Source organism: Chionomys nivalis, chromosome 7, assembly GCF_950005125.1.
Source record: "Chionomys nivalis chromosome 7, mChiNiv1.1, whole genome shotgun sequence".
In the NCBI taxonomy this organism is placed as follows: domain Eukaryota; kingdom Metazoa; phylum Chordata; class Mammalia; order Rodentia; family Cricetidae; genus Chionomys; species Chionomys nivalis.
Genome location: NC_080092.1, coordinates 43,263,330 through 43,275,723, shown reverse-complemented (window position 1 = coordinate 43,275,723; position 12,394 = coordinate 43,263,330). Strand labels below are relative to the sequence as shown.

Genomic DNA, 12,394 nt, shown 5'->3' with positions numbered 1-12,394 from the left:
TTTTTTTAAAAATTGTGTATGAGTATTTTTGAATGTGTGTCTACGCTATGTACATTGTGCTACCCTTGGAGGCCAGAAGATGGTGTTAGATCACCGCAGACTGCAGTTGCTGACAGCTGTGAGCCACCAGGAATGAAATCCTGATCCTCTAGAAGAGCAGCCGGTGCTCTCTGCTGAGCTGTCTCCCCAGCCCTTTCCTAATTTTATGATGCTAACTTTTTAGTTTTCTTTGTTCCTGTTCATTTCTGCATTTGCACACTGGCCTGTGCTTCCCCAAATGTTGCTTTTCTGGGACATCCTCCCCTCCTCCCACAGAGCTGTTGGTTCAGCCACAGACCCTCCCGTGAGCTGTCCGTGCTGTGTGTTCTCTCCTACCACCCTGGTGGTAGTGTGTACCAGACAGTCATTTCTAGTTTTTAATCACAGCATAAACTCATTCCTTGTAACAGTTTCTGGGTCAAGTGTGTATGCAGGAATAAATTCCCTGCATCCATAATAAAATCCCCCCCTCAAATGCCCAGCAGGGATGTCCTTGCAGCACCCCTTCTGACTAGAACCTAACATCAGATGGTTCTCTCATCACGCTTCCTTCAGCGTGGGCCTCTAAGGGCTTCATGGACAAGAGCAAGGGCCACTCTGGGGGCTTCCCAGTGGGACACAAGAAGCCTAGGAGATGTAGTCTACTAGTTTGACCATGAGAAAGTGAAGTCTGTGAACACAACTGTGTGACAGTGGAGAGTAAACCTGGGTTTTGTATATCTTAAGAGTCACATGTCACTGGGTGGAGATGGTGCACACTTTGAATTTTAGCACAAGGGAGACAGAGGAAGGCCTTGAGTTCAAGGCCAGCCTAATCTACAGAGCAAGCAAGTTCCAGGTCAGCCAAAGCTACACAAAGAAACACTGTCACTGTCAGGGGAAAACGAAACAAAAACAACAGAAAAAAAACATACGAAAAGGTCTCGTGCCTGGCACCCACCTACATTTTAGACACTCTAGCCATTGACCTCCAAAGTCTTCCACTGCATGGTCTCTCATCTTGACTGGCAGGCACGCCAGAGACTCTGAAGTGAAGGTACCTTTCTGTGCCTTGATTGGGGTTGGAGTGTGCATTCATTGAAACCGATCATACAGCACAGATGTGTGTGAATCTTGTTGGATGTAAACGTTCACTTGAATAACTAGTACAGAACTCTGTCTAATAATATGCATGCTGCAACCCACAGCCTGTGATCTGCTAAGCACAGGTGAACTGGAGAGGACAGATGGACCAATGGAAAATGCAAGTACAGTCTCTGTTCTTTGGTGTCCTGGGTGGCTAGAACCCTACCAGGGCACCAAAATGTGAGAACACTCGAATGCTCTGTATAAATGGTGTAATATTTGCATAGTGCTTACTCCATGAAGATGTGGTGACTCCTGTAGATGGCTGGTAATACCAAACACAATGAAAATGATAACAATTGCTATGATCAAGGGGTGGGAACGAGAAGAGTCTGCACATTTCTGTAAATGTTTGGTTTGTGGCCCTGGAACCTTGGTTAGCAATCCTGGGGAGGCTAACTCCTCACTCCAGCATGGCATCGCGTCCTTCTGGGGCATGTCCTGGAGGCTGAGCCCCAGGCCTGAGGTGCTAATGAAGAAAGCAAGAAATTCAGGCCCCAGAATTTCTGAAAAAATGTGAAACTTTATTATAGAAAACTATCTTCAACTCTCCAACTTCCCAGTCAGGCTGCTTGAGTCCTTGATTATCTGTGGGCTATGGGGTCCCAGGGCCACAGTGGTGGACAGAAAGGCTGATGCTTTCATTGTGGGTTGCCCTGTGGCAGGCTGGGACCCAGGACTCCTTGTGTGTCCACAGGCCCAGTGTCATAGCCCAGCTTCTTCATGTCCTTGGTTACCACATTGAAGAGGAGGGTGACAAATCCCTGAGAGCGGACACGAGTCACTGGAGACATGAGGTGAGCATTAGCTGGGTTTGTCGGGGATGGACATAGCAAACTACCTGCTGAAGCCCTTGTATAGGAGGTATTCTAGAAAATTCTTTGGGTGGCTGGTATATTACCAGGTTCCAGTTGTCTGACAGCTCCCTGGCCTTCACCCATCACCTCATCCCTTCAGCTAGGCTTGGGAACATCAGTTTTACCTTCTCGGCCTTCACCCTGGGCCACCACCTTGGGGTCTGTGTACTCTGGCCGCCGTCCCATGAACCAGCTGAGGACATAGGAAAACACCAGTGAGGAACACTTGGAACTTGCTGGCCTCAGACACAGGAGTGCTCCTGGCATCCTCTAAGTGTAGGACAACCTTTTGCCTATCTGGAGGTCAGGTGGGGTGCCAGGAGATGTCCCCTGTTTGGGTCTATGGCAGTGCTTCTGCCAGGTGCTCCAGGAAGTATCCAGCCCACCCAGGCAAGTCTTGTGGGTTTGCATCACCAAGCACAACCTGATCCCATGGGCACCCCCCAAAAAAGCAGATGGGTCAGGAGAGGAAAAGCAGGATGACAGTGTGACCCTTAGCCTCCTCGGGAGAGAACCCAATCTCAAGAAGTGCCAGACTCAGCTCCCCAAACTGCCTCATATGGAATTCAGAACAAGTCCCACCCTGTCACTGAACCTGTTTGTCTACGGTAAGAGATGATCACACCAACCTCATGGGACAATAGAAGCGAAGGCACCCTGTCAGCTACCACAGAACGTTACCCTTGGGAGGATCTGGGTCACAAGTCACCTGACATTTAAAGTCCCAGATAGCTAGGGGTACCATTTAGCCCCTCAGGCTCTGGCTGGCAAACTCAAAAGCAGTTTCTACAAATGCCCAGTAACCCACATAGGCCACAATCTCACTGCACCCTGACTTCAGATCTTGGGCCCCACTCAGGCCTTTGAGACACATCGACAGGATGTACAGGCCCAGCAATTTGCTGGGAACCATAGGCTTGGGGCAGACAGGATTAGCCGAAGCACAGCAACCAGAACCAACTCAGACTTTGTGGGACCACTCCACCAGCATTCCTGTTTGCCTGTGGAGGTAGGGTTCTGTCTTCCCTGGGCACTTTGCAGAGGCTTGAAAGGTAACCATGACTACACATCCACCACCCATAACTATGCTGAGGGCATGGCTGTATCCCTGGGCTCCCAGGCTAGACCTCAGCAGCCCTATTGGACTGCTAGGCAGGGCAGGAGGTCCTGAGGGAACAACAGTATGCACTGCTGTTGAGATAACCTAAGGGGGCGCAGGGTCCTGAAGTTATGCATTCCAGAAGACACTGGCCGTATGCGTGTGTATATACACCTCCTCCTGCTTTCCCATCAGGGCAAAGCTCTAACTATTCACCTCAGTACTGAGGAGTCTCAGAATCCCTGGCAATAAAGGCACATCTCACCCTCACTGGGTCCCAGTTCTCTTCTAATCTACATTTGGTTTTCTCATCTGAGAAGAGGCAGACTGTTCAGGGAGAATATTCCAGGCAAGGGCTGAGGCAGAGCAGAACCTAGTGGGCTCAAAAAAAAAAAAAAAAAAAAAAAAAAAAAAAAAAAAAAAAAAAATCCAAGGCCAGGCAAATGGGAAGCAAGAAAGAGACTGCTGGCATCCTGGCTCAAGTGACTCCTCAATGAAGAGGGTGTGCCAAGGCAGCTTCCAGCAGTGACACCACCCTACTGGCTTTGCAAAGACTGGGATGGAGGGAGGGGCTGCAGTGGCTGAGTAACAGCTCTAAGGCTACTAGGCAGGGACTGAAGACATTGGGAAGGCAGCCTTCTTTGTGAGGAGGGTCTACATGGGAGTTATTAAGATTGCTGCAAGGTGAGGATTATCCTGGGTTATCCAGGCAGGCATAGGCAAGGTGCTGTCAGTCGGTCCTCCTACAGCCCAGAACCCTTTTTTCAGCCCCCTCAAAACAGGTACAGGCCTCTTCTCCAGGGCTATAGGACTCTGGCCAGATCCCTCTCTCTGCCTGAAACTAGCTTATAAGAGGCTGCATACTGGCTGCTGCCTGGGAACCCAGTGGCCCTTCACTTGCCTTTCATCCTCGTCAGCCTAACAGGGAGCAGAGGTGACAGGCAGCTAGCTGGGCTAGCAGGCCCTTCAAACCCCTACTTGGATGTGGCAAAGGCCTTCCCTCTGGGCCATCTCTAAGGCTCTTGTTCTGTTCTCTGGGACCTTCTTGATGCTGTATCCTGGCTCCTCCATGAACCCCCACTCCCCACCCCCAAGCCCTCACACTTGCTGGCAGTAGCAACTTTCTGGCTGCTCCTAACTCTTCAGTTTTCCTAAGGGACTGCAAAAGCTCTCAGGGCCCTGGGTATGGAGCATGGTTCCTGGATTCTTCATGGCTGCTGCTTGACTCTACTCTTGTTCCTACCTAAAGTAGCTTTCCCAGGGGTACCCATGACAAGTTTGCCTCATGCTGCTACAGCAGCCTGACAAACATGTCCACATGACAAAGACAGACGGCACACAAGAGTCTCATAGCCTTAAGCTGCCAGAAAGTGGTCAAGGAAGCCCAAGGATTTGGCAGTGTCCCTGCCTACATTCCTGTTTCCATCTGTCTCTAGGTGCTGCCTGTGAAGACCTGGGAGGGTTCCAGGTCCTGGGAGGGTGGAAGGTGCTGGCCAGTTCGTTACCCATTAGCTCGAGAGGAGCGAGGCTGCAAGTGGAAGACCCACCTTGTGAACTTCTGCAGAGTAGACGTAGACTCCGGCACAAACATGGGGATGGTCCTCTTGTGCCTGAAACAGATGTTTTCACACAGATGTGCTGAGGAACAGTCCTAGCCCTGTGGAAACCTTCACAGGCCAGGGTGCAAGCCTGTACAGATGAAGGGGTGCGGAGGCACACAGGACCTGTTCTTTCACCCACCTCCATTCCTCTCCAGTAGCACAGGCATCCCACCCGCGTGTGTCTCTTTCCAGGTGTAGATTATACCCAGGCTGCTTGGGCCCCTGAATATATCTTGCCCAAATCCAAGGAAGGGGCAGTGACCAGAAAGCCTGCTGTCTAAAAGTGCTGTCCCCAAGGTTTGCCTGCCCAGTAAGGGGCAGACTGGGCACCTACCGTCCAGGAGAGAAGGGTACATGCACCACTCCGTAGCCTCGGACCACATCGTTCCCAAACACGTCTGGTCCATACACACTGAGCACGATCTGTGGCCCTTGGGAAGGACAAGGTTGGCATGTGGGGAGACAAGGGTGGGGCTCAGCACATAATGTGCCTGGCTGAGGTCTGGAGCAGGGACTCAGGATGCTGGCCAAGGCCCTGGGAATCCTGTCCACACCCAGGGCTTCTGTCCTCCTGCTACTTTCTGGGCTTCTGCTGGTGCCCTGGAAGCACTCTCCATACCTCTGTTCATAGCTGGGGAGAGCCAAGACATTGGGTAGACAGGAAGTCCTTTGGAGGCTCTGGGCCAATCCTGGGCCCTGCTTTCTTCCTTTCTGATGGACATAGTCTTCCCAAACTATGACACTCTGTGGGAGGGGCTTATTCTGAAAGTTCTGAGAGCCTTCCAGGCATTTCTCCTTAACATACTGATATTTACATATGCTTCCTCATCACCCGCAGCCAGGGCAGCCAGGCCTCCTCCTCTAGGTGTCTGACCTCTAGGCAGAGCAGATTGCTGCAACTCCAGATGACAGGGGAGGCCTGGAAGCTGGCTCTGTGGTTACTGCTGAATGGCCTCAGACAGGTTTCCCAGCTTTTTTGTCCTCAGCTTTCTTGTGTCTAAAAGCTTTGGAATAGTATCAGACATGAGGTGCTCAGTAAAGGTTAACGAAATCTGTGTCCTTCCCTCTACTACTCTGCCACCAAAAGTAAAATGGGAGTTACTCGGTTCGTATATAGTGATTTATCTCTTCTCAACACCAAATACCTGATCACCACTGTACCACAGTCAGCTGTGAGGAGTTGAGGGCCCACGGGCTGCTGCTCCTTGGAGAACTGCTGCAGTGAGTCAGATCACTCACATACAGGCTCTTGATACACTCGTGTACCCACCCGTGAGCACACTGCTGGGTGTGTGCTCAGGCAGGTCCTGTTCACTTTCACGGGTTCACATTACACTGCTCTCCAGGGGAGCTTCCCCCAGCGGTGTTCTCTGAGCTGCCGCCACTACACGCTTGCCAGCCTTGGCAGATCAGCATTACCCTGGCCTGCTCAGCCTCCACGGCTTTGCTAGCTTGGCAAGGGCTCAGATTAGAAGGGTGGCTGTGGGATGAGGGGGAGGCTCAGAAGAGTGTCCCATGTCACCAGCACAGGGCGAGCAGGTACTGGAGCTGACTGGAGCACTAGGCAATGGGAGGTTGAGCAACTTGAGGTCAGACCCTCCAGCTAGGTGGCAGCACCATACACCAGGCTCTGTGTGCAAATGGCAGTCCACAAAACAGGCGGATGCTGAGCACATCAAGGGCTGGGGCACAAACCAAGCCATTGGCAGTGGCCACCTGAAGGAGGGGAGTGGTGGGCGGTACAGCAGAGGCCCCGCCCCTCCCATCAGGGCCCACAGACTCACAGCCATAGGGGTTGGTACTTTTAAAGGTGACATCGATAGGGAAGTTCCACACCAGCGCTTGCCGTACATCTTGGCTCTTGGATGCTATCTGTGAGATCCCCTCCTCCAGGCCCTGTATAAACAGTGACAGAGACAGCTGGTCTCAGTTCCAGGTACTCATGCCCCTTCCACTTATGTAGGAAGGCCATTTCATTTTTTTCTGCATGGCTTGTTCCCACCTTTCTTTAAGATAGTTACCCCAAAGTGCCTTGGTCTAGAGTCTGTCCTCCCTGCTATCTGTATGTTCTAGCTCCCGAGGCACTGTCCTCTTCCTCCTCTTCACCCTCTTCATCTCTGACTAACAAATTAGAGTGTGTCCTACTTATTGTATTGGTTTCCTCTACAATGGGAACATCTGGCAGGCACTGGTCACTCCCAGAGGACTTGGTAATAATTACTAAAAACTGTTGGGCCCACGAGATGACTTGGTGGGCAAAAGCATGTGCTGTGCAAGCCCGACAGCCTGAGTGAGTTCCATCCCAGAACCATGGAAAACAAACAGATAAACAGCCGTGGTGTGGCGGTGTGAGGTGTGACGGGAATAGCAGGAGAACAGCCCTGGTGTGAGAGCAGCTGGAGACGAGGGAATAGCAGGAGAAGCTCTTGGAGTACAAAACACAGCATCAAGAAACAAGAGTCTCTGCCTTAAAACAAGGTGGGAGATGAGAACCAGCTCCAGAAAAGCTGTCCTCTGTTGCCAACGTGTGTGCTGTAGCACGTGTGTGCATGTGCTTGTACACACAAAATCATTTTTAAAATTCATTTTATAGCCAGGAGGTGGTTTTGCACACCTTTAATCCCAGAACTAAGGAGGCAACGACCGAAGGATCTCTGTGGGTTTGAGGCCAGCCTGGTCTATTAGCGAGTTCCAGGACAGTCAGGGCTACACAAAGAAACCCTGTTTCGAAAACCTCTCCCCCAAAATTTCATTTTACTGAGTTTTGCCTGTTTGCATGTCTGTGTACTATTTATATGCCTGGTGTCTATGGAGGCCAGAAGAAGGCATCAGATCTCCTGGGATTAGAGTTAAAGATTATTGTGAGCCATGTGGGTGCTGGATATCAATTTGGGGTCCTCTGCAAGAATATGCACTCAACTTCTCAGTCATCTCTCTAGCTCACAACCACCTAAGCTCCAGCTCCCGGGGATCTGACCTCTGACCTTCCCAACCACCTGCATTTACACCCATACACATATACATTTAAAATCAAATCTCTAATAAATACTGAAGCATCTTTTAAAAAATATAAGTCCCATTAGAGAAAAGGAAATCAAACAAAAAAGTATTAACATGTCTGTGGTACAAATGAAGAAGCCCAGGCTCAAAGAAGTTGGGCTTCCACATTTTTTTTTATTTTCCCATTTGTTTGGGTCTTATATATATAGCCCGGGTTAACCTTGAAATTCCAGAGATGCTCCTGCCCCAGCCTCTGTGCTGGACTGCAGGCACACAAACCATGTTTGGCTAGCTTCCGCTTTTGAAGCTACTGTGAGGGTTCATGAACACTGTGCGAGCAGAAAAGCATAGCGTGGCAGTGGTCTGCACACAGCCCCTTCCTGTGGTGAAAGACTGCCCTCAAACCCCTGAGATTCTTCAATCTGCTGTCTGAGGAGGGGCCAGCATTGGAGGGGGAGGGGTTACTGGCTGATGGTGTTCACAGCCACTGGCAGGCAGTGTTTCAGGGTCTGGCAGCTTATGCTGCCATTTGTCCCTCTTGGCTGCCACCAGCAGACTCCAAGAATTGTATCAGCGAACCTAGCAGTGGCTGTATTCTGTAAACTAGCTTTGCCAGGAGCAAACTCATGCTTGGGTCCTCTCTGACCTGAGTGTCTACCTCTTGGGTCTGGGATAGAAGGGCATGGCAGATACTTCAGGAATCACTAAAGCTCCAAGGAGGGGAGGCCCATGAGTTCGTCTTACCGCTGTGGGGGCCCAGTCCTGGCCGTACACAAAGCAGTACTTGCAGTAGAGGTCGTCATACTCTGGAAACTGAGAGAAAAGCACGCAGGATTCTGTTTAGGGAACCAAACTGAGCCCACACATTAGCCAGGCAGGTGCAGTAGGCACCTGAGGTGGAGGGGGTGGCGTTCAGCAGGGCAGGGGACAGAAATGAGGAAGTCATTAGTCCCAGACTGGCCCCTTGCCCATGCTTCAGAATTCACGCTCAGGGAGTCCGTTCTTCACTCCTTATCTGGCTAATGATCATTGCTTGGCTCCCTTTGCCTTCTGCATGTCTGCATCCAGGTACCCAATGCCTATGTCTGCTAACTCTGTCTGACTGAGGAAAGAACAGGTTTTATGCCTCTGTGTGTCTCCAGTGCTGGGCACAAATTAGATCTACAGGAACCATACTGATGTGAAACCCGGGAAGCTACAGTTCTATGGCTAGAACTGAAGGCCTGGGAGAAGGGAGGACCCAGAGCAGAAGACGGAGAGAGGAGGCTAGAGTACTCAGCCCAGCTGGGCAGCCTTCCATTGGATAGAATAAAACGGGAGGTCGCAGGAAAGCAGGAAAACCTACTGAACCTCGGACCTGGCAGAACGTCAATCACCTAGTCAAACCTCAGAATAAGTGGGAATAATGAGCATTTTCAACACGCAACCCATAAGAATAATGTAGCCAAGTCCTGAGAGTCAGATGTAGATCCGAATCTCACTTGGCCACTGCCTACTGGTAAGTTTTCCTAGCTGTTAAGAGCGTCAGCGAAGCCCTCACTCCCATTAGCCCCAGCCCATCACTCAACCAAGTAGACAGGATCCAAGCTGGAGGCCATAGAGTGATTTTGGTACCAGCTCAAGGTCTCGAGGGTTGGGCCCAGAAATCTGGCGCCAATGTTTTCAAACGCTGGTTCTCCATTTCAACTAATTGAGAGGATGAGAGAAATGACTTGGCTCTCTAGGAAATGAGGGAAGAATCCGGGGAGGAGAACGGGCCGGCCCCAGGCAGGGTGCACGGCAGCTCACCTGGGCACTCTCCACCTGCCCGTTGACCATCAGCAGGAAGACGCTGGGACTCGCAGCAGCCATCGCACCGCTGGGCCGGGAGACCTGCACAGGCCGCGCGCAGTTGCCAGGAGGCTCCTGGGTTGCCTTGGAAACAGATGGCAAGCCATCTGGGACAAATTTCTCAGCAGCGGCGTTTGTCCAAGAATTAGAGTACGCAGGCGCAGTGAAATTGACGGCCATGGGGACCATCTTCCTTTGCGTCGCGTGAAACTAACCTCCAAGGCCGGGTCCTGGGACCCGCAGGGACTGTGACTCCACTAGCTTGGTCGTGCTTGAAGCTCGCAGGCTGGAGAGCTGGGTGATGAGAAGCAGCTGCGGGACTCAGGCCCGCGGAAAGTCACGTGCTAGAGTTACCTCTGGCCAGAAGGTGGCGCTGTGGCCGCACGTAGAGTGGCCCCGCAGGCATAGCCTAGCGCCCCGCCCCAGGTGAAGGGTGTGCCCTTCAGGCCTTTGAAGCTCTCGTCCTCCTAACCCTGAGAATCCTCCTGTCCAAGCCCCCGCTCCTGCATGTGAAGCTGGGGCCCACAGAAAGGCAGCAGTCCACGTACCAGTCACCCGTTTTTGGAGAATCACTAGCAGTCGGGGATGTTAGAGCTCCGTCCCAGGCCACCAGTAGACACAGCTGTCATCACTTGGCTCCAACCGTACTTATTCTCATCATTGTCTCATCCAAGGAGGCTTAATGCGAGCCTAGACTTTGCCTCTAGATTCCGTGTGTAAACACTTGGGAACTACTTTTTGAATGACTAATTGAATACATCTCCGTTTTCTGGTGGGAGAGGGTAATTTGGCCACATTCATTGCAGTAGTTTAGGCTTTACATGCAGAACTTTAAAAGTAACAATTAGAGACCCCATCAGGTATTGGAGAGCCTGGAAACAATGAAGGCAGAGAGGTGTACACTACAGGGAACTCAGTCCGCAGCGTGGAGTCCAGGCCATCACACAAGCTGCCAGCGTGGGAGGCTCTCGGGGGTTCCCACAGCCACAGAAGAGGGAAGGTGTGTGGTCACAGCTTCCCGGGTGGACTAGTGTAGAAAAATCTTTAGCATAGAGTCAAGTCACATAAGCAGAGCCTCTAAGTGGCTCTCCCCTTGCTGGTGGCTGCCACCTGCTGGTCTCAACTGGAAGAATTGGACAGTCACAGGCTATTGACTGAGCCTTGATCACAAGAGAAGGGGACACTCTCAACCCCCAAATTATTAATTAGATAAGGCTTTTGCATCCCAAATCAATGGGATGAGGAATTTGAGAAGGGGCTGTGCTGCCTAGTTTCATGTCAACTTTGCACAAGTTATAGTCGGCCGAGTGGAGTGAACCTCGATTGAGAAAATGCCTCCTTAAGATCTGTGTGCAAACCTTTTTCTTTATTTCCTTTTCTTAATTAGTAGGGTAAAATGGCCAGCCAAAGAAACCCACACTGGCTCTGACACCAGAGGCAGCCAAAGAAACCCACCCTGGCTCTGAAATCAGAGCCAGTGCAAGAAACACACTCTGGTTCTGAGACCTGAGCCAGTGAAAAACATACTTTAGCTCTGAAACATGCCCTGCCTCTGAAACCAGTGCTAAGGAAACACTTTGTCCCCAGAATCAGAGTCAGTGAAAGAAACATGCCCTGGCCCCAAAACTAGAGCCAAAAAGGCCAGTAAAAGAAACACAATTTGGCTCTGAAATCAGCCATCTCTGCCCCTGACCAACTAAACTAACCAATCCCTGAGTAGGGGAAAACTAGCCAATCCCTCGTCCCCCTGGGAAAACTCCATCCCCTAAGAAGCCCTTTATAAGCCCTGCTCCTGTTCAGTTTGGGGCTGCTCTTCTTCCACCCTGGTAGAGGTAGCCACTCTCCTGGACTCTTCCCTCCCAATAAATCTCTTGAGCATGATTTGCATGAAGACTTTCTTTTTCTGGAGCAGAGCCAGACTGTAACACTTTTGCTAGGGAAGCCTCCCCACAGCAGGGCTGAGTTGTTGCAACTTTGCTGGGGGAAGTCAGAAGCAGAATTGAGTGGAGAAGCAGGACCGTAACACTTTGGCTGGGAAGCCTTCCCCTAGCAGAGCAAAGTTGTTACACTCTGAAGCACCAGGGCCAAGTTGTAACAACTTCAATCGGAAGCTCCCTCCTGTCAGAGCAGAGCTGTCATTTTGGGCAAGCCTTCCCTAGAGCAGGGCTCTAAGCTGCTCAGCTTACTGTGGTCTGTGCTATTTCCTGGCTCCTGACTGCCAGAACACTTCCCCTCGAGCTGTAACACTCAGTATTCCTGGGCTCTGAACTGCCAGGACCTTCTGAGCTGTGATGCCTCCAGGGAGAGCCCAGCCCACAGTGGGTGTGGCCACCTGGGCTGGTGGTCCTGGGTTCTATGAGAAACCAGGTTGAGCAACCCATGGGGAGCAAGCCAGTAAGCAGCTCTCCTCTATGGACTCTGCAGCACCTCCTGCTTCCAGATTCTGCTGTCTAAGTTCCTGCCCTGACATCTTTGATTATGAGTCATGGTATGAAGTGTAAGCCCAATAAACCCTTTCTTTCTTGGCTTGTTTGCTCACAGTGTTTCATCACAGCAATAGAAACCTTAACTAAGACATGTTAGTTCCAGGATAACAGGGTGTTACTGTGACAGACATGACCGTGTTTTGGGGAGAATTGTGGAAGGACTTTGGAACTTTGGGCTAGAAAAGCCATTGAGAGTCGAGAGGTCAGTGGGCTGTTCTGTAGGAATTTGGTGGTGATAAGAATGTTGAGAGCACAGGGCAGTGGTAGTGCATGCATTTAGTCCCAGCATTTAGGAGGCAGAGGCAGGTGGATCTGAGTTGGAGGCCAGCCTGGTCTACAGAGTTGAGTTCCAGGACA

The 12,394-nt window shown here is 51.1% G+C and overlaps 1 protein-coding gene across 1 annotated transcript; it reads right to left on the bottom strand.

Moving 5' to 3' along the window:
* Positions 1–1,673: 1,673 nt before the first annotated feature.
* B9d1 (B9 domain containing 1) lies at positions 1,674–9,852 on the bottom strand. Its single transcript, XM_057775884.1, has 7 exons — positions 9,510–9,852; positions 8,466–8,534; positions 6,506–6,617; positions 5,056–5,152; positions 4,668–4,730; positions 2,147–2,214; positions 1,674–1,948 (listed from the first exon to the last, which is right to left on the bottom strand). The coding sequence occupies exons 1-7, from the start codon at positions 9,738–9,740 to the stop codon at positions 1,806–1,808; spliced, it is 783 nt and encodes a 260-aa protein (XP_057631867.1). The 5' UTR covers positions 9,741–9,852; the 3' UTR covers positions 1,674–1,805.
* Positions 9,853–12,394: the final 2,542 nt, after the last annotated feature.

What these genes read in the sequence shown, in the direction of transcription:
- B9d1 (XM_057775884.1), bottom strand. Translation starts at nt 9,740, where the DNA reads ATGGTCCCCATGGCCGTCAATTTCACTGCGCCTGCGTACTCTAATTCT. An exon ending in AAGTACCAACCCCTATGGCT is followed by an intron (nt 5,153 to 6,505) that starts GTGAGTCTGTGG and finishes GTCCTTCCCAAG; the next exon opens with GGCCACAGATCGTGCTCAGT. An exon ending in GTACCCTTCTCTCCTGGACG is followed by an intron (nt 4,731 to 5,055) that starts GTAGGTGCCCAG and finishes CATCTGTTTCAG; the next exon opens with GCACAAGAGGACCATCCCCA.